The following is a 22,385-nucleotide window of genomic DNA, read 5'->3' on the forward strand; positions in this document are numbered from 1 at the left end:
TTTGGGTTCTCACAGTGCCATAAAACAGCATCTTGATGTTCACAACAAAAATATTAATTTTTCCATCTGAAAAAATTGAGCAAACACAAAAAAAGTTATGTTACAGAATATCTCTAGACCATAAAAAAAAGCATCTAATCCCTCTTACCCAGATTATCCAAAGGCACAGTCAACTGGACCATGAAATTACTGGAGAATGAACAATAGCTTTCTTTAAAAAAAAAAAAAAGATAAAACTACACATAGCACAGTAACAGAAAATTTTTGCATATTGAAAACATATATACACATATAGGAATAGATGTGTGTACCAAAATTAAAAGTCAAAACTTAATCTGCTTCTTGAGGAAGGTGACAAAAATAAAGATGACTTAAAGAAAGAGATGGATGGGGAAGCTAGAGAATACTAATAATGATAGAGGCAAGGCAGCCTTTCAGGTGTCAGCACTTTCCAAAACAAAACCTTAAAGTAGGAGAGGAAAACAAGGTTCATGCCTTCCAGATGAAAATGTAAATCATAACACAGCAGAATCTTACATAAATTTATAAATATTATTTCTGGCATAATTTTTTTGGTTTGTTTAATGTCTACATAAATGTGCCCTGAGCAAATTAATATATTCTTTAAAACAGCAGAAGAAACCAGTACAACTGATTTGGACCGCTTGCTGCTTCTTCAGTAGAGGCAGCCAGGACTTCTGCCTTAAGAGATTTTTCAGAGAAGAAGGAAATTAATGTGAAAAATAAGTTGCATTCACGTGAGAACCATGTGACTGTGGAGAAATAAGCAGAGATATGTGAGATTAATGCAAGAAAAGAGAAGTGAATAGAATGAATGACAATTCTTAATCAAGGTAACGCTTATAAATTCTTGAAAAAACTGAACTAATTTTGTTAAGATCCATATACAAATACATTTAGTAACATGTAAATGAGATGCTGAGGGATCATCATGGCTATAATGTGAGATGAATACATCACTCAATAGTAAAGTAAAACAGTCATTATTACTTCTTTAAGCACTTCTGAACATTCATTAGCATCAGTATTCATAAACAGTTGAGTTTCTGTGCAAATAAAGAAAAAAATTCTTCTAATGGTATTATCTGCCCACATGGTGGTCAGATAAAATCATCAGGTATTCCTAGTTGCTTATAAGTCATGTTTCCTTTATTTAGGGAGCATCACACTTTTATTTAATCCATTTTTAGGGCAGCAAGACATACTGATACTGCTTTAAAACACCTATGACAATAAAAACATGATTAACTGTTGGACACACTTTATGTTTCATGAGGAAAAACAGAAATTGACTCTTAGCCTTCATTAATGAGGAGATTTTATAAAAACGACACTGCTGTAAAGCAGTCTCAAGATGATGCTATACCAAAATCATCAGTACAGTAATGGATAACTTCTTCCCATGAATTTGTACACTGTCCTTGCTGGAAAACATTTAGATATCCAGGTTTTAGCAAAAGTCATCGTTACCAGTTGAACTGGTTTACTTCCGCAAACAAACAAAACAGAAAATATGCTTCTACTAATTTTCTGAGATGAGATTAGATAAAAGATTGTATTTTTACAGTTGTGATTATTACTTTATCATGTTTGCTTATAAAGGGCAGGGTCAAACATATATATAAAGTTCTGAGAGAAATGTTAAGATCTAAAAGAATGGTTGAACATGTTAGGCTGTCAAGTGAGTTACTTCACTAAACCAAACAATCATAACCTCATAAGTTTTATGTGTACATAGGTTGGCTGTTTCTCATAAGGCAAGGTCATTCACTAATTTCTTTTAAAATAAAAAGTGTGGCCATACATCTAAAAATCCATCCCTCTTTTCTTCCATTATTTGGTTTACAGTAGTGACTCTGTACACAGTAATTATTTCAGTACATAATGTCAGTACATTATGTACTGAATTATGTAATTATGTCAGTACATAAATGTATAATGTACCAGTAATATGCATTCAGACTTTGGACTGAAACTGCAACACGAAAAAAATGTAATATTACATTAAACGTTATTTTTGAAATGGTTAAAGAAATCAGGTCAGCTCAGGGTAAGAACCGTATTTCTTTTTTTTTTTTTTTGCAGTACGCAGACCCCTCACTGCTGCGGCCCCTCCCGCCACGGAGCACAGGCTCCGGACGCGCAGGCCCAGCAGCCATGGCCCACGGGCCCAGCCACTCCGCGGGCATGTGGGATCTTCCCGGACCGGGGCACGAACCCACGTCCCCCGCATCGGCAGGTGGACTCCCAACCACTGTGCCACCAGGGAAGTCCCTGTATTTCTTTTTGATCCGCTAATGGTTCTAGTACTCCACAGAAGTTCTATTTTTTTTTTTTTTTTTTTTGGTTACATGGAGGAAAAAGCCTGATAAGGACACAGAAAACTAAATATAAAGTGCATTGAAATAAACTCCAGAAAGCAGTGTATTTTTAATACGAATCAAAGACTGGATGCCATTTATGCTTTGTACATAAGATAGTTAAACATGGTATGAAACGGTATGCCTATACACTTTGATAAGGCTGCATTCTTATTAAAAAACCAAATAGCTTAAAATATCAGAAATGATGGCTAGATCAATTTTCAGTAGCGTACCCCTCTAACATGATGAAACAAAATAAGATAGAGATACATTTAAAAAATTATTTATAATTTTAGATGGAGAAACCACTTACATCACTTCCTTATTCCTACGTGGCCCTTCAAATGGTCTAAATGGCAGTGATCCAGTAGCTGCATGGTAAAATGTTACCCCAATGCTCCAAAGATCAACAGTCGCTCCATATTTCTTCTGATGATCTTTTCTCAGCACTGCTCTCTCATACATATCAGGATGCTTTAAAAAGAAAAAAAAAGCTACTAACTTGTGTTCTATAATACATTACACAAAAATGGGTATTCAATGATGCTTGGAAATTCTATTATATTTTCCTAATTATTTCACTTTCCCAATCTGAAGAGGCTATTTCACATCCTGCCCGTTCTCCTCAAACCTCCAACACCGTCTCCTTCGACCCTCAATTTTCATGACCTCACTTCATAATTCAATGAAGAAATGGAAGAAATCAGAGATCAACTCTCCCTTATGTCTGTTTCCAAATACCAACCTACCTGAATCTGTGTCCAGAGCTAAGCCTACTTTCCAGTTATAATGGAACTGCTCCTATCAAAGGCTAACTTTTCCATCTGTATTATGGGGCCCATCATATCATCTCACCAATTCTAGAAATCAATTCCTGTAACTACCACTTTTATTTTATGCATCAATTTCCCTTCGTATGGATCATTCCTTTCAGCTTACACACATGCTTTAATAGCTCCCATTAAAAAAAAAAAAACCTAAATAGACCCTACATCCCCTTGTAGCTATCACCCAAATCTCTGCTTCCCTCCATAGCAAAACTCAAAATAGCTGTCCACACTTACAACTGCCTTATTTCCTCATCTCCCATTCAAGCCAATGGCATTAAATATTACCTATATCCTTTAACTCCCCAAACTATCTCTTGTCCTGGGCTCTGGATTCATATATCCTACTGTTTTCTTGAATGTCTAAAAGGTAGCTTAAATTTAAGGTATCCAAAATAGATCCTTGGTCTTCCGACTCAAACCTGTTTCCTTCTAATCTTTATCCTTTAAGTAAATGGTACCATCATCTACCCAGTCGCTCATACCCAAAACATATCAGGCAGCCTTGACTCCTCTCCCTCATCTCTCACATGCAATCCAGCTGAGCAAGTCATATAGGCTCTGAGATGAAAATTTAATTTTCTAGAATTAATTCAGAGGACTAGCCTGACTAGGTACACTGGGGGATACAGCAACTGAGACAAGTAGCTGGTGTGATGTTAAACACACGTCCTTAAGCACAGAATACACTATGATACAGTTGTGGAGAACAGGTAGAACTTAGAGGGCATGGCTTAGGAGCTTACAGATCCAGACAGAGACTGTGATGGACATTAAGCTCTGCAGAGGACAACCAGTGGTCATACATGCTTAGCCTCGTGACATTTGTCTTTATGTTAGTTATGCGCTGGAACTTAAAAGATTTTTCGAAGATAAAGCTACAAGAGTGTACTCTCGATCAAAGTAGAGTCATCTCCCAAATGATGCCAAACGAAAACAATGCCTTACGACATTGTGGTATTTGGCAGTGACCCAAGGGACTGGGAACCCATGCAGATAACAGTGCTGGGAAGGTGTTTCTAAATGATGCAGTTTATGAATCTGACTCTCAAAGGGTCACAAGCCCTGGATTATTATTTTTTGGGGGGATGGGTGGCCTCTTTTGGGAAATACATTTTAATGAGAAATAGAAGAGGTGATAAGCATGAGGAGCTTAAGTGAGTGTCCCAACATGCCTACCAGACACACGGGGGCTGAGTGGTCTTGCTGGTTCTGTGGCAGAGCACCTAAAGCAACTACTGGCCAAAGAAGTGCTGGCCAGACCTTTGACCCAGCAGCCAGTACTTAGTGTATCAAGGTGCTGTGAAGAGGCCAAGAGTACCTGGACATGCCTGATATCTTCTGGAACATGAGGCCGCCAACCTGGGAAGAGGAGATACAGCGATTCTAGAAGGAGACAAAGGGGGATCTCCTCAAACGGTGCAATAATACACTGCCTAATTGGTACAGCTGGAAGGCCTTCCCTGGGCAGTGACGGACTGACTGTGGCCTGACACAGGCTGGTCTGACGTATCTATGCCCAGTGGCTCTCTCGCAAATGTGCTACTTGTACTTGTGTAGGGACCAGTATTACTGGGCCTGGGTGTCTGCATCTGAGATAGGAGCATAAGGACAAACCTACTGCAAGTTCTCAGATATTATTAAGATAGCCATCATATTAAAAATGGCAGAAGAAAAAATGCTGGTGTTTCCTTTGGTCTTTAACACACAAAAAGGAGAAGATTCAACATCTGGTCTGGGAATTCCAAAATGAGAAAAGTTTTCATTTAAATACATAAATATTTCTAGATTGCTGAGCTTCAGGCCATTACGTGTCTCATTTTATAACTGTGGTGTACTGTATTAGAAAACAGGGCTGGGCATAATCTGAAATAGGAAAAATAGATCCGAGTAAAATTTTAGCCAAGAGAACAGCATGGACTTGGAGTAAATTTATTTAATAATTTAAATAATGTTTAAATGTTTCGTTCTTTCCATTTTAAAAGTCTGTTAGAGGCAAAAGCTGACCTGCGGTCCTAGGAGAATATGTGAAAGACTGACAGTTGGTAATAGGGATCAACCTCCTGAACGCTAGTACTGTACTGCTGTTTGGTTTTTTTGGTTATCACAGTAACTGGGAAGGGCTACTGGTATTTAGTGGGCAGAGACCAGAGATGAGAGACATCCTGTCAAATATGAAACAGTTCTGAAAAATAAGCTTCTGACATCTTGCATGACTTTTGAATATCTTGCCGGATATTTGTGCAGGAAAGAATAATGATCTGTTTGTTTTATATATAAACAATGTATTTTTGTACATAAAGTAAACAAAGTATTTTTGCAGCTACAGGAATGCAGTACATGTAAATCTACTTTGTTTAGTTAGAAACTTTATCAAGAATTATTCACTGCTTTGGAAAATCATGTCAGTGACAACACAACACCTGTGATATGTGACTCACCAATACAACATACAAGTTATCACTGCACGTGCACTGGAGGTGTTATTACATACAGGTGAAAGCGTCCGATTACTTACGTTTTCTGCCAGTGAAGGTGCTCCTAAACTTTTACATATTAACTATCTATGATTTTATTATATTTTCCTTTATATTATTATTAAGATACTATGCTATTCTTTTAATTAGGTATGCAGGTGATTATATTATCTAAGAATTTCATTTTAAGATACTGAAAAGAACATTGTAAAACATTTATTATAAAAAGGGGGCGATCATACACGGTAAAACCACTAGCCTGTATGCCCTGGCTGCCTTCTGCTTACTTCTCCAATTCCAACTCCTACCACCTGCCTCTTCACTCACTAAACTGCAGCTATTCTGTCATCCTCTCTGTTTCTCAAACATCCAAGGTCATTCTTATTTCTAGGCCTTTGCAGTTGCTTGTAATGCTTTTCCCCCAAATCTCTGCATGGCTTGCTTCTTTTTATCATTTAAGTGTCAGTTCACTTAGGACTGAAAGGAGGCTTCCCCCAGCTATCTTCTTCCTGCTAGTCACTATTTTATTACCTAATATTGTCTTTCCAACACTTTAATTATCTGAATTTATCTTATTTACTTGTCTGTTGTCCTCACTAGATTGTGGGTTCCATAAGAGCAGAAATCATGTACATTTGGTTCATCACAGAAGTCCCAGTTCCTAGAACAGTGCCTGGTACCTAAATAACTGTTGGATGAATGTAATCCATTTTTAGGTATTCTTAATAAAGACTACCAAAATATAATAGATTAATTTGGGGAGATATATTGATAGAACAAGACATCTTAATTCATGCCAGACTTAATATAATCTGAATAAAGCTATGGGGCTAGGTAGACTTTATTCATGTTATAAGATTACAATGGCAGAATCCAGTTGGAAAAAAAGTCACAGATTCTAAGACTTTTAAAACAAAACCCAGAGCCATGAGCAATTAGTGATAGCTGTATATTATAAACTTCCTGATTACATGTTAAATATACTTATTTTTCAGTGTCTTTTCTTAAGTGTTTCAAATGTTTACTAACTTCACACAAACACACCTACATAATCTGTTTCAACCACAGAGCTTTTCTAGTTTTCTAGCATCTCAAATTAGATCTTTTAGAGGCATTCAATTTTATGTGTGTTTCTAACAACTATTCTTTTTGTCTTTCAATAACCAACCTCCCTGAAGAGAATCTTCTGCTTCAGAATTATAATGAAGTTTCCTCTACAGGGAAGAGTACTATAACAAGTTTGTAATGTATTAACTGCTCTGTTCCAAATAAGGAAGCCTTTACTAGTTAGATGTTTCTGGAGTGTACAGACAGTTCTTTCTTTTAATATAGATGAATAACATTAGTAAAATTATTTAAGATTATTATAAAACTTGTAAGAATTTTTAACAGAAATAACCCCCTGAGAAACCGATATTTAATACCTCATTACAAACCATATTCATTAGAATAGAAAATTTAATTTTTGCCATAAAAGTTGACATTTCATAGTGAACTGGTTGACCAATTATCCATATTTACAATATATCCAACTTCTTTAAATAAAATTATTAGTGATACGACTTACCAAATATTCTTCTGTGCCATACAGAGAAACAAACTGCTCATCATCTTCTAATTCTCTAGCTGCACCAAAATCTGTGAGTTTGTACACAGACTGTCCGTCTTCCCCTATTACACGCATGATATTTCCTGGCTTAATATCACGGTGAACTATGCCATTTTCTCGGAGATGATTCATTCCACCCACTTCAACAATAAATATAAAACACAGGAAATCATAATGTAGGTATCTATGCATATGTATGCGTGCATCAGACTCACTAATATTAATATTAATTTATATTCACTCAGTGTAAGTTTTTACATAAGTTGGTCCAAAGTCATTTTAATCAAAGAAGTAACAGATTATACTTATATTTTGTATTCCATGTTTGAGTAATGAGGAGTTTTAGAATGATAAGGACCAAAATGGTCTAAGGAAGAGTCCAATCTCTCTTAAACACTATCAAGAAAATGGAACACAACAGTCTTAAGCCTATGACCTCCAGAATTACTTTTGGTTATATACCTGTGGGCCATCTGCTTAAACTTAAGAATGAAGATTCCCAAGAAAGATAATCTTTCACCACAATTATACATTTTTACCTTGGGAAAAAATTCCACAAAAGAGTAAACTGGACTCGATACATAATATAGTAAAAAAAAAAGTAATAGAAGGAGGCAAAGTGTCAGACTTGTTTCCACAAAAATATATTTCTCATATGCTTAGTGCTCTTCTAAAAATGCCATTTTCTTTTCTTTCTTTTTTTTTAAGGACAAAGGTGGCAAAACTGCTGAAATTAAGCTGTTTGGGCTAACTGACATGCAATGTCACAGAGTGATAGTCTGAAACATTTGTTTGACAGCTGATAGATGAGTGCCCAAGCATGACATATAAAAATAAGTTTAGGGGTATCAACATTCAATTACGAAAGCTCAGAACTACCAGTACACTTAGGAAGGCATCAATCATCTATAACTTCTATTTGATTTTCTAGGCTGTAGCACATATTGCTTCTTTTTCATTTTACCCTCACCTAAGTAGTCTCTATTGCTTCCAGTGTCAAGTTCAAGAATTCCCACTAACCTCATACTTTATCACTGGGCTTTTCCTATTCTTCAAATATTGATTCATTTCCTTCCAAGAAGATATTATTCCCTTTGGTTGCCATATATATTTTTTAATAACAGCTTTGTTGAGATAAAATTTACATATCATAAAACTCATTTTTTAAAGTAGTTAAGAGTCACGGAGTGTACAACCATCACCACCAATTTCAGAACATTTCCATTACGCCAAAAAGAACCCCACGTCTATTAGCAGTCACTCCTCGACTCCACCCTCCCCTCAAGGCCCTGACCACCATTACTCTGCTTTCTGTCTCTATGGATCTGCCTATTCCGGACATTTCACGTAAATGGAATCATACAAATATTGTGGCCTTTTGTGTCTGGCATTTTTCAAGTTATATCCATATTATAGCATGTATCACTACTTCACTCTTGTAATGAACAAATAATATTCCATTGTATGGATATACCACATTTTGTTTACCTATTCATCAGTTGATGGATACTGGGCTACTTCCTTTTTTTTGTTGTTATTATAAATACTGGTGTACAAGTTTTTGTGTGGATTTTAAATTCTTTTAGATAAATACCTACTAGCGGAATTGCTAAGTCATATGGTAATTCTGTTTATTAACCTTTTGAGGAACTGTCAGACTGTTGTCCAAAGAGGCTGCACATTTTTACACCACCACCAACGGTATATGAGGGGTTCAATTTCTCCACAGCCTCGTCAACACTTGGTTCTGTTTTGTCTTCTTGATTTTAGCCATCCTAGTGGGTGTGTAGTGGCAGCTCTTAATTGTTTTGACTGGTATTTCTCTAACGACTAATGACCTTTCTATATACTTGCTGGCCATTTGTATATCTTGTTTGGAGAAATGTCTATCAAATCCTTTGCCCATTTTTAAACTGGGTTGTCTTTTTATTGTTTTGTTGGGATAAAAATTCCTCATCAGACGTACGGTTTGCAAATATTTTCTCTCATTTTATGGGTTGTCTTTTTACTTGATGTTGTCCTTTGAAACACAAAAGTTTTTAATGTTGATTAAACTTATCTTTTTTCTTTTTGTACTTGCGCTTTTGGTGTCATATCTAAGAAAGCACTCCATAAAGGTCTTTGGCTTTGAATGTAAGAAATTTATTTTAAAAAATTCTTATGTCATTAAGTTATATATACACACATATATAATCATATAAATAAACAAACATACCCACATCTCGCAAAACAATTAAAAATTCAGACTCTGGTAGTCCATAGGCATTACATGGTTCTTCTAAAACAGTGTATAAACTTCCACATGGACAAAATTCCATAATAAGTACTTTATGCCTCGTTGTTACCTGAAAAAAAAAAATCACTGATTGGGGCTCAATATAAAATATAAATTTTTATTATATGCCAATACTTACCTGATTTCATTTAAAAGTTGGATTTACTACAATAATGAAGGCACTTTGAATTGCTTTTTACCTGGGGTTTGTTAAATATTTGTTGACTGTACAGATGAGAATTAACATCTTCTAAATTCGTATTAAAATTGGATTTGTCAGGCTTCCCTGGTGGTGCAGTGGTTAAGAATCTGCCAATGCAGGGGACACGGGTTCGAGCCCTGGTCCGGGAAGATCCCACATGCCACAGAGCAACTAAGACCGTGCACCACAACTACTGAGCCTGTGCTCTACAGCCCACAAGCCACAACTACTGAGGCTGCATGCCACAACTACTGAAGCCCGTGCTCCTACAGCCTGTGCTCTGCAACAAGAAAAGCCACCGCAATGAGAAGCCCACGCACCGCAACACAAGGTAGCCCCTGATCGCCGCAACTAGAGAAAGCCCGCACACAGCAACAAAGACCCAACGCAGCCAAAAATAAATAAATTAAAAAAAAACAAACTGGGTTTGTCTTTGAAGACAAACCACAGCAAGTCTAATTAGAAAATCACTGCTACAATGTTATAATGATTCTTTCAAAATTATGTTTAATTTCTAATACATAACATACATTTATTTAGGATATTTGTTCTTCTAACAAATCTCTTAAACTTGAAATTCTTCCTGTGACAAGCACTTTTACTTCAAAGAATGGAGTTCTAGACCTTTTTTTGGCCACACCTTGCAGCCTGCGGGATCTTAGTTCCCCGACCAGAGATCGAACCCGTGCCCCCTACAGTGGAAGCGTGAAGCCCTAACCACTGCACTGCCAAGGAGTTCCCAGAGTTCTAGCCTTAAAAATAAATAGGTGGCAGAATAGTTCAGTCGTCCTCTTGCAGCAAAGTTCTAGTCTGCTCATATGAATCTGAGCTGCTGATTTGTTTTAAACCTTAATTTTAATGTACCACTGAATATAAGATACATCATCAATTTAATAACAGCTTTATAGAGAAAAAGAAGTATTACCAAATTACAAATACACATTGATTATAAGATACATGCTCATTTCAGAAACTCAAAAATATGAATGAGACTTAAATCCAGTATTCATCTCCAACTTTCAATTCTTCCTTCCTTTTATAATTCTTTCTACATATCCCCAATATATACCCATAAAATATTTTAAATTTCTCTACGATTGAGTAGTATAAAAGAAATATTTTTTTAAAAAACTGTTGTTTTGAAAAAATGGAATAACTGAATGCTGATGAATTGAAAATTTGAGAAATACCCATAATCCCATCACCCAGAGATAATTATGTTAATATTTTGGTATGTTTCCTTTCAGTCTTTTTTCTATGCATCAAATCATATTACAGACACATTAACACTTTGTATACCATACTGTATATATCAAGATCACACTGCAGGGCTTCCCTGGTGGTGCAGTGGTTGAGAATCTGCCTGCTAATGCAGGGGACACGGGTTCGAGCCCTGGTCTGGGAAGATCCCACCTGCCGCGGAGCAACTGGGCCCGTGAGCCACAACTACTGAGCCTGCGCGTCTGGAGCCTGTGCTCCGCAACAAGAGAGGCCCCGATAGTGAGAGGCCTGCACACCGCGATGAAGAGTGGCCCCCGCTTGCCACAACTAGAGAAAGCCCTTGCACAGAAACGCAGACCCAACACAGCCCAAGATAAATAAATTAATTAATAAATTAATTTTAAAAATTAAAAAAAGAAAAAGATCACACTGCATATATATTTTTAATACTGATTTTCTCACAGAACATTATACACAAGCATGCTCCCAGGTGATTGAAATTTGTTAAATATCTCTCTTTATTACTGCTTAACTACTGTGTAGTAAAGAATTAATTTTAGCCAGAGAGGTCTGGTCATTGCCCTTGGCTACTGGGAGGTGATTTGCTAGGCTTCTAGAATGTCCTATCTGCTAGAAGTGTCTTTGTCTGTGGGTTTTGGCCATGTGACAGTCTAACAATGTGATTTATGATGGGGATTTTGGACATGCACATCCGTTCCAACTTCCAGAGGAAATGGAGGCTAAAAGTATCATCAGAACCTATGGGAAGGGCTGACTACAGGTCAGCCATGCAGGCAGTATGTGATTGAGCCCCAATAAAAACTTTGCACACCAAAGGCTCAGGTGAGCTTCCAGGGTTGGCAATACTCTGTGCGTATTGCCATACATCAATGCCAAGAGGATAATGTATCCCTGAGGATAAGGAAGATTCATGTTTGGAACCCTCCTATATTCTGCCCTATGGCCCTATGGATCTCTTCCTTTGGCTAGTTCTGATTTATATCTTTTTGCTATACTAAAATATAAATTATAATGTAAGTACAGTTGACCCTTGAACAAAGCAGGGGTTGGGGTGCTGACCCTCTGCACAGTCGAAAATCTACACATAACTTTACTGTATCTGTGGTTCCGTACCTACAGATTCAATCAACCTCGGATTGTGTAGTACTGTAGTACAGATTTAGTGGAAAAAACGCCCATTTTTAAGTGGACCCAGGCAGCTCAAACCTGTGCTGTTCAAGAATCAACTGTACAGTGCTTACCTGAGTTCTGTGAGTCATTCAACATTCTAGCAAATTATCAAATCTGAGGGCAGTCGTGGGAAGCCCCGACTGGGTAGCCAGTTGGTCTTAAGGGAAGATAGCCCTGGTGACTCCTGAACCTGCAGCTCGTGTCTCAATGTGCAGTCTGGTGGGGACTTCTCTATCTACCTGCATGGTTTGCCAAACTCCTCTGCAGCTTGCATCAGAAGTTTTGAACAGACTTGGCAGTCTGGAGGGCTATGCTCTTAACCTCGAGTGTAGCTAACTCTGGGTGACTAGCCAAACATTCTAACTTATTTAACCATTCTTTATTATAAACAGGGCAGCAATGAACATTTTTGTGCATAAAATTATAATTTACACTTCTGATTACTTCCTAAGAAGTAATCACTAAAAATGAAATCAGTGGGGCTTCCCTGGTGACGCAGTGGTTGAGAGTCCGCCTGCTGATGCAGGGGACACGGGTTCGTGATCCGGTCCAGGAAGATCCCACATGCCACGGAGTGGCTGGGCCCGTGAGCCATGGCCGCTGAGCCTGCGCGTCCGGAGCCTGTGCTCCGCAACGGGAGAGGCCACAGCAGTGAGAGGCCCGCGTACCGCAAAAAAAAAAAAAAAAGAAATCACTGGTATGAGGAGTATAAGCTGCCAAACTGTTTTTCAAAAGGTGTAATTTTATCGATTACCCACGCTAACAGAATTTATATTTTTCTAATGACATTTTTATTTTCACTGTTTCCCACTAAAATCAATTCTGTCTTTTACAACTGGACTTCATATATCACTCTCTGGATTCCAAGGATTTTTATTCTTTATAAAGCCTTCTTTGTACTGTTTGACTTTCTTCTTGATCCTTATATAATTATTTCAATTTAACTTTAGCTTTTGTTTTTAGTAATAATACCAGTAACCATATTCTATATTCTTTTATTTCTTATACTACTTTTTCTGATTCCATGAGACTTCATTTCCATTGTTATAGCTATTCAAGAATCTTTGAGAATAAATATTTGGTGGTATAAGCCCTAATTTTCACCATTAAAAAGCCCACTGTTTATAGAACAATTTTTACATTAGATTATTTCTCCCGAATCATAATAACTACAATAAACATGACACCGTTAATTAAAGCTTGACTACTTACCTCCTCTTCAATAGCAAATAATTTGACAATATTTTTGTGATTGAGTTTTTTTAACACTTCAAATTCTCTCATTTGAACATCCACTGGACGAAGAAAGCTTATGTTATTAAATACTTTGATAGCAAATAAGTCACCAGTTTTCTAAGAAAAAGAGAGAAAGGTTTTATTTATTTATAATATTATAAAGAAGATACAAAAGGTAGCATTAGCACTAGATACGGCAATTTATCTTTTTTATAGAACACCCTGAATATTTTTAAGCATTAGGCAATTTGTACTAGGACTCCTGACCTTTTTATTTTAAGCTGAAATAAATCAATCAACTGTTCAGTATTTCTTTCAAATTGAATGCTTTGGAATGTAGAAAAGGCTATTTTTTTTCATATTATAAATAAAGCTTCCTCTCTCTATGTATATTTATATATATATAAATAAAGCTTCCTTTATTTATATATTTCATATCATAAAGCTTCCTTATGATACACGTGGCAAAGATAGTCATTTACATATCAGAAGAGCTCTAACAGTACCAAATGTGAATGTGTATTTTGAATAAGAAATAGAAAGTGAAACTCAGAAGGGTTTCTCCAGGGCCTAACAATTTTAAACTAATCAATGTAGGAAATGAAAGATTAAAAATTATATTCCACATATGCAATTTTTAGTAAGAATCTCAAAGTAAGGCAACTAACTTTAAGATCCCCTAGCTGGGGGCTTCCCTGGTGGCGCAGTGGTTGAGAGTCCGCCTGCTGATGCAGGGGACATGGGTTCATGTCCCGGTCCGGGAAGATCCCACATGCCGCGGAGCGGCTAGGCCCGTGAACCATGGCCGCTGAGCCTGCGCGTCCGGAGCCTGTGCTCCGCAACGGGAGAGGCCACAACAGTGAGAGGCCTGCGTACCACAAAAAAAAAAAAAAAAAAAAAAAAAAAAAAGATTCCCTAGCTGGACAGAATGTGTATGTATGTGTTGGGGGGCTGGGATTTGAGAATAAGGTTAAAGCAGACCATCCTCATTGGACTGCACCACTGCTGCCTCGGGTAACCTTCTGCAACTTCACCTAGAGGACTAGGGCAGATTGTTGCTTAGCAGATCATTTCTAAAGGATCAAAGACACTTCCTTTCCTCTACCAAAGCTCTGGCAGCACCCCAACTCTCACTCTCTCATGGCATACTGAAGTAGATTAAACACAGAATTACAATGCAGCCATAGTTGGGAGGGAATCCTAGAGGTACAAAATACATGCTAAATTTCAGGTAAACATTACATTGTCATGGTCTTCATTTAATTAACCTTTCTTTGAGGCTCTCTTCCAGACCCTCCCACCTCTTTCCAACCACTCAGGCCAGATTCTCTGAATTTAACCTTACTTTTCACACAATCCAAGGTTGAACTTGCCTGGAGTTAGTGGAGAGACTATTCGTTTCTCCTATGAGCTCGGGGTTCAAGCATGCCCTGCCTAAAGATGTTTCATGGGTCTCTGTCTTTTAGGACCTCTGTGCTCTTCCTGCTTTGAAGCCCTCTCTACAGCTTCACCACCTACAGCCATCACCCTCTTGCCCTCACCTCAGAATTTCATAATCTTCTTCTTAAAACCATTTAGCTGCATCACAGTCTCACTCTTCAAGATCCCTCTTTGGAGACCACCACCTGTGTTATGTGATCACTCCCCACTCTCTCCCCTGCTCCCCCCACACCAAGTACCCATATATTCTTTCCAGAGGAGAAGACCCATTGACTGTTTTCAGACAGTATGAAAATGGAACAACTTAACTAGAGCTCAACTACACTGTTTTCCCATTTGATCAGCCAGGGTAAGGACACTGCCAAATCTATACCACGCAACAGAGAGATTTTTCTTGAGGACACCTGTCTCAAACTTAGTCTGAAATTAGGAGAATCCTAACAGAGGAGCAAGCAGGGAAAAGAACACAATGTTGCAATGTACCCACTATGACCCAGGCCAGTATTTTCCCGCCTTTTGTAGTCTACATCATACCTGTGAGATCACTGGGATATGTGTGGGAATGTCCCATTGTCCCTCTATTCAACTGCACAGTCACCTATCGGTCACTGTCTCTAAGTCAAAGCATGATGAATAATATTTAGAGATGCACGTGTACATATATATACAACGTGCAGGTCAACATGTCCTTCCTACAGCTCTCTCCCCTTTAACTTCACCTCAGTCATAACACACGTATACACCCGTCCACACACAGTAGCAGCTCAAGGCAAATTAATGAAAAAGAGACAGATTAAGTAAGTAATATACTTTGAATAACAAATAGTAAACTTAGGGACCGGGTCACTCTGAGCAGTAACATAAAAGGGTTTAGCTAATATAGTTAAAGATGCTTGAACAAACAGTTATTAAGGGCAAGTAGGATTTGGGGGGTATAGTCCTAAACCCTTGAAATTGATGTCACTGAGAACAAACATGGTTTCTCAAAACACATCCCAGGGAAGACTGCTAGGGACTGAATACTAAACTGGGTGTTAGCAATATTTTAAGTCAGTTCTTATGCCTCTCAAATCCTTATTTGAAGCTTTCAAACTATAGTGGATAAAGAACAGTTTTACTTCCTTTGAAGAAGAACTTCAGGACAGTAGTCTACTCTGTCCTCATTCATTCATTTATTCTTTCAGTCAACAAGCATTTACAGAGTGCCTGCTAAGTGTAGGCACTTACATGAAGGACACTGGATATCTACGTAAGGAAAGAGGATCAGAAAATGTGAGATATTTACTAGTGCCAGGCACTTTATGCCTCCCTCAATTCCTATCACTACTGACTACCTGTCACTCCATCAGTTTCTAATTTACGTTCCTTCCAATACCACCTTGCTACTAAACCCAACACTCTTCGTGGGCAGGTACAGCACATTATCTGTAGCTCAAATCACTAGGTCCATCATAGTGTCTGACACATACCAAGTGATTACTAAAGTCTGTTAAGTTAACCAGGGTCACAGGAACACAGACGGTCAGGTGCGTCTCACTGCTAAACCCAGAGGTGCCACGCCACCCGTTTTCTCTTCTTGGCACAGTGCACAAAACAAAAACAATTTCTAGGACAGGAATATCCAAGGCTGATCACTATGAATCTGACCAAGGACTGGAACCTGCGGACAATGCTAGAATTGGAGGTGAAAAAAAGCTAAAAACTGTACGACACTACTTCCGATTCACTCTCTAAGAGCCAGAGGAAACAGCATGCATCTATGAATGTTCATCTCATTGCCACAGACAGAACTGACTGGTGGCCTCAAGGTTACAGAAAAATATAAGGAAACTCCTCCTTCCTAAAATGTTTAGAGCTCCTGTGCTGAATTCACAGTGCTGAGAAACTAGTGAATGATTATTTGCATTATAAAAGGATGTTTTTGTTCCATTATTTTTCCAGCTTCCTTCCCAGAATAGAAACTTGAATGATCTTAAATCTCTTCATTTTAAATGACTTTAATTACCTTTCACTTCATCCTCCAATACAGAATCTGACACAAAGTCCTTTTGATTCTTGAAATGCCTCTGGGATTTAGCCCTTTTATTTTATTCTCACTTGCACTAACAAGTTCTGACTACCGGGATATATAGTCTTTTAAATCTGGGCTCCTTGATGATAACCTCACTTTACTCCCATCTACTCTGTAGAATGTTTTACTCTGGGGGCATGAAGCCTTACTACAGCACAGCAGAATCATCTGTGGGTTTCCCTCAAAAATGCCCATCTGCTCCTCACCATGCCTCCCTCTATTACCTCCTATCCCAAATCACTGCTGCACTGAACTCGGTCAGTGAGATCACTCACTCACGTAGGAGGATTAGGTCGAGGAAAAAACCAAACGGCACAACACTAATCTTCCCCAGTTCCTTTTTTCAAACAACCTTCTGTTTTTCTCCATTCCCCAACACATGACCTCTGCCACCACTGGGTAGATATTACTGCCTTTGACACAAGCTATACCTTAAGCAACCACAAAAACACATACTCTCTCTAGACAAATTAATCAAAACCACCAAGTCTCACTTTAGTACAAGTGTGCATCTCAGAAAACTACATATATGGTGCTTTCACAGTATTCTCTGTACCAACCTTATGTCTTCCACGAAAGACATTTGCAGTAGCTCCTTGGCCTAAAATATCAGATAAAAGCCACAGATGATTAGAAGTGCTCTGCATCTCGGCGTGGTTAGGTGATCCTCTCGTTATACTAAGAGAAAAGGAAAAAAAATTGTATGTTTGTTTTAAGGGAATAATACATGTAAGAAACAAATGTTAGCTATTTTTACTCTCAAGAAAGATCACCTATTATTTATTACTAAATCAAAGTGCATAAACAGTCCAAAAAAATCTAACTTTCCAGCAATATTAAAGACTAAAATGCTGCATGGGCTCTGAAAAAACATCAACCAATAACATCTTATATATTCAATTTAATTCACTTATTCACAGCGCTGAAAAAACATCAACTTCCCTTCTAATTTTGTCTCTGTCAATGAGAGTGATATTGGCCATTTACCTCCTTAAAATGTTTTGAAAGATTAATCAATGATAAATCATATTATAAAGTGTTTTAAAATAAAGTAATAAGGTAAAATACAACAGAAATATAGAAAAAAATTACTTTGTTTCCTTCCAGGGCAGGGCAACGCTAATGAAAACAACTGTTGCCACAGCCTAACACTTCTTTAACTTAAAATTTCACCTACACAAAGCCTGACAATCAGGAAGCAAAGGTGACCTTTCAGCAATAAATTTTGAAATTAACTTAAGGATAGTTTCTTCGACCTCCAAGTATATAAATATACACATACTGAATGTGTATTAGCAAGTCTTAAAAAATAAGCAAGGGGAGGCTCAGCATGTATGGGGGGGGTAGGAGGTATATGGAAAACCTCTGCACCTTCTTCTCAATTTTGCTGTGAACTTGAAACTGCTCTAAAAAATAAAGTCTATTAAAAAAAAAGCACCACCCCTAGCCTTGTCCTTCAATATTGAAAAGCTGTAAAAGTATATTGTAAATATTTGAGCTCCATGTTGGAATAAAAATGAGGTATGCTAAATAGCATAAACACTTGTCCCACCATGCCACCTTAAACCTGATGTAATGTCAGGTTGAATCAAAACAGATCTTGCTCTCCCTTCACAGTAAGTTAGAATGGACTAGGTATTCAGTGATGAATTAACGACTGCCAATATTCCAAGTAGGGTTAAGTACACAAAGAATGGCCAGGGGTCCAAATTTCACCAATCTTTGATATACTCAGAGAGATGTATATAATTTTACCACCCATCTAATTCAGATAAGGGAATTTTACATACAGCAACTTACTGGAAATAAGCAATAAAAATACGATTCCTTTTTCAAAATATGAAATACACATTTGTCAGCTACTGAGATAATAATAAACTTCTCAAATATCTTTTCAATAATATTTTCAAATACTTCTCAATATGAAAAGCTTTGCTCATTAATGTAACTGTTGCTTGAGATAACTATAATTGGCAAATAATATCATTAAGTATCTATCTATACCTAGTGGGTAATATAAAACACATTTATCAGCTAAGATATCTGCTCTCTATATGCAGAAATTAAACTATGGTGTCACAATGATCTGGGAAATGTCTTTTGAAATTATCTTCCAATAACCCCACAATAACCACATACTAAAACGTGACTCAGCACACCCAGAAGGTACTTGCTATATAAATCGTTCCAAAATTTGGACACAATATAGGCAGGCACTCAACAAGTATGAGACTGATAACCCTGTCTTAAGTCTACTTCCTTATACTGTCCAAAATGAAAGTTACCATCTGTCCATAGATGAAAACAGGCTTGGTGACGCTGCATATGGACAAAGTTCCAGGATTTCCAAACCCTACCACTAAGTGAATCTTTATTAAACAGATATTATATTCAGCGTTCCTCAGGGAAAAAAGTCGGTCTTTGGTTATGCATTTGACAATTACTGGGTAGAACTTGTTCTGAGGCCACCTACTAAAAATGCCTGGGAAACGGATTGGAAATTACACTCATAAGCCACGTCCCAAAGGAAAGGTTTGGGCATTTGCATTATACGTGTGTACATTAAAAACGCCTTTGGCTTCTGGCTCCCGGCGAGTCAACCCCCGCTTCACTAAAACACGTCTCTTTTTAATCGTCTGAAAAAAAAATCAAACGATTTAAACACTGCCAATAGCGTCCACGCTCGGAAAGAGGGGTAGAAAGCGGCCAGCCTAACTCCAAGGAAAAGGGGCATCCGCCTGTCCCGGCGGCCAGGGCCCAATCCCGGTAACAGACACATCCTCTTTCTCGGTTGCCCAGCGCCACCAGACCAGGGAGGGTCCGGGTCAGACAGCCGGCCGTAGGACGAGGAGTCCAGACGCAGCGGACGGGCCCGCGCGACCATTCCGGCCGGCTTCGCACGCTCCGGACACCCGGGAGGCGGTGTCAGCCCAACCAGAGTCGGGGAGGGCTCGGCCTGGGGTCCCGCTGTGCTCCTCCGGTTGCCCGCCCCGCCCCCGCCCTGACTCAGCATCCCAGTTTCCCACTGGGGGTGGGAGCGCTCCGTGAGGGCCGTGCCCGGCTCGGCAGCCCGTACCCCACGCGCCTTCGGCCTCTCCGCCCCCGCCCGCACCGCTTACCTCGCCCGGTCTCCGCCGCGCCACCGCCAGCGGGCTCCGGCGGCCTCCTTGTGCCTCAGGCCACTTCCGGCTTCGCGAGCACGGGCCGGGGGTCACGTGACCGACGGCCGGCGTGCGGGTGCGGATGCGCGTGCGCACTTCCGGCGCACCGATCTGGGCCTCGGCCTCAGTTGCCAACGCTCCTCCCTAGCCCGGCTCTCTGAGGCCTCTGTGGCGAGGGGCCGAGAGGCTGTGGGGCGTTTGGACCTCGTCCACACCCTCTGCCTGTCCCCTCTTATTCTGAGGGTGAAGCCGGAGAGCCCTGCGCAGTGAGCGCAAGGATTCAGATTCCAACTGCGAATCCCGCCCCGTCCCCGACAGCCAAAGGCGGAGTGAGGTGATATTGGGACAGACGGTGGACGGGTGATTACAAACATGCAAATAATCACGGGTGTGCAGAATGCTGGACACATGAGGGGACATCGCTGGAGGATCATACTCTGCAGGGATAGATTCGTATGTATCTTAAAGACCACATTGGCTGCAGGGGAGCCAGATTATCGGCTGCGAGTAATTCGGACGTGAGATTCTTAATGTAAATAAGCTCATTTAATTCCCTCTTTTTAGACGGTATTTTGGAAAATGGCAATACTGGAGAATCTAGGGACTAAAATCAGGTCCCCTGCAGTATTCGTGCCGCTAGGATCTCAAGCAGCTATTCCCGAGTGATCCTTGTTGCCCACTGACAGAACTGCAGCCTTTCTCAGCTTAACAAGAGGCAGAGAGGCCGAAGAGACCTCTGCAGATAAGGGCTAAATTTCTGACTGAGGGAGGCGGAAGCAGGGAGTTCTTCCCAGATGAGAACTATAGGAGCCGGCAGTGAAATAGGAAGCTATGGCAGAGTGGTTAAGAGCAGAGGCTTTTGAATGGAATAGACCTAGGGTTGCAGTCCCAGCTCTCCCTGCCAAATACTGACTTTGTCATTTTTAAAAAAACCTCTGTAAGCCTGTTTAATCACATATCATATATACAGTGGAGATAAGACCACTGTAATGCTTGTTACAAAGGAATTTATTAAACCTTTAAACAATGTTTAAGTGATGGAATCATTCTACTGTAACAACAATCTATTCACTGCTTACATTCCCACCAATTTTAGTTGTCCCCTATCTAATGCCAAGAAGAGAACCTGTCCAAGTTCCTTATAACTCACATCTCAAAGGTGAATGGGAGAAAATGTGATTAGCTGAAGGCCTTGATTCACATGTTTACCACATGAGTGAGGAACACTGAAATACATTTTCTTAAAGATCAAGCCGTTTGTGAACCAATTAATATTAGTATTTAAGATTTAAATAAACTGTTAGGCACAGAACTATACCAGGCCTCATAAAACTCTCGTAGTTCCATAGTTAAGTCATACAAATCGCTCAGTCTTACTGCCTCAATGAGGCTGTTAACAGATGAGATTCACCCTTGAGACAATTATTTGGGTGTTTGCTTTTGGAGACTAAGAACAATACAGAAAAGGTAATTCATGGTGGAACAGTTTCCTAATTGCCATGGTACTCCCTAAGTAAAGTGCGCTAGGCAACTTCGGGGAAGGAAGGTGGGAATTATTACACATGATTAGATAACATGAAGTTTTAATTTCTGTTACAGACTCTTAATTCCCACGTTTTGATTTCTCTTAGCTCTGAAAACTTGTTAATCTCCTGAAGGGCTTTAAAGAACCAGGGGAAAAGGAGGTGTTGCCTTTACATATTCGGAATAAACAGTACAATAACAATAGCTATTATCAAGCCTTCATTTGCAGATGCTGTAGTAAGCTCTTTTCATGTTTAACTTACTGAATTCTTAGTTATGAGGTAGTTATCATTATTTCCCCCACTTTACAGATGGGGAAACTGGGGCAGGGAGAAGTTATTTAACCTGCTCAAGGTTCTGAAACCAATTACTGGCAGCACTGCTATTTGAACCTACTTAATCTGGATCCTGAGCCTGTCTAAGCTCTGCAATTCAGTATACTTTGGACAATTAGTTCAAAGATCACTGCAATAGATGCAATGATCTCTCCCACTGTAAAAGAAACAATTAGCTCTCACTCATCTATTTTTAAAACCATTTTTATTTAAGTACAGTCATCCCTCAGTATCCACAGGGAACTGGTTCCAGGACCTCCACAGATACCAAAATCCTTGGGTGCTCGTTTCTTATATAAAATAGCACAGTATTTGCATGTAATCCACGCACATCCTCCCATATACTTTAAATTATCTCTAGAATACTTATAATACCTAACACAACGTAAATGCTATGTAAATGGTTCCCAAGTGCAACAAATTCAAGTTTTG

The 22,385-nt window shown here is 39.0% G+C and overlaps 1 protein-coding gene across 3 annotated transcripts in view; it reads right to left on the reverse strand.

Annotated features, from left to right (window-relative positions):
• The window catches only part of TBK1 (TANK binding kinase 1), a 41,728-nt gene extending 20,717 nt beyond the window's left edge, over nt 1-21,011 (reverse strand). The window contains exons 1-6 of one of the 3 annotated variants that reach the window (XM_032646102.1): nt 20,053-20,120; nt 17,494-17,611; nt 13,399-13,539; nt 9,513-9,642; nt 7,256-7,437; nt 2,698-2,858 (exon numbers count right to left, since the gene is read on the reverse strand). In XM_032646102.1, coding sequence (XP_032501993.1) covers nt 2,698-2,858; nt 7,256-7,437; nt 9,513-9,642; nt 13,399-13,539; nt 17,494-17,580 — 701 coding nt within the window. In that variant the 5' untranslated portion in view covers nt 17,581-17,611; nt 20,053-20,120. Of the gene's footprint in view, nt 1-2,697; nt 2,859-7,255; nt 7,438-9,512; nt 9,643-13,398; nt 13,540-17,493; nt 17,612-20,052 lie in introns of all 3 variants that reach the window. The other 2 variants (XM_032646101.1, XM_032646103.1) reach the window with 2 other exon arrangements.
• Nucleotides 21,012-22,385: the final 1,374 nt, after the last annotated feature.

Source organism: Phocoena sinus, chromosome 10 (genome assembly GCF_008692025.1).
Source record: "Phocoena sinus isolate mPhoSin1 chromosome 10, mPhoSin1.pri, whole genome shotgun sequence".
NCBI lineage: Eukaryota > Metazoa > Chordata > Mammalia > Artiodactyla > Phocoenidae > Phocoena > Phocoena sinus.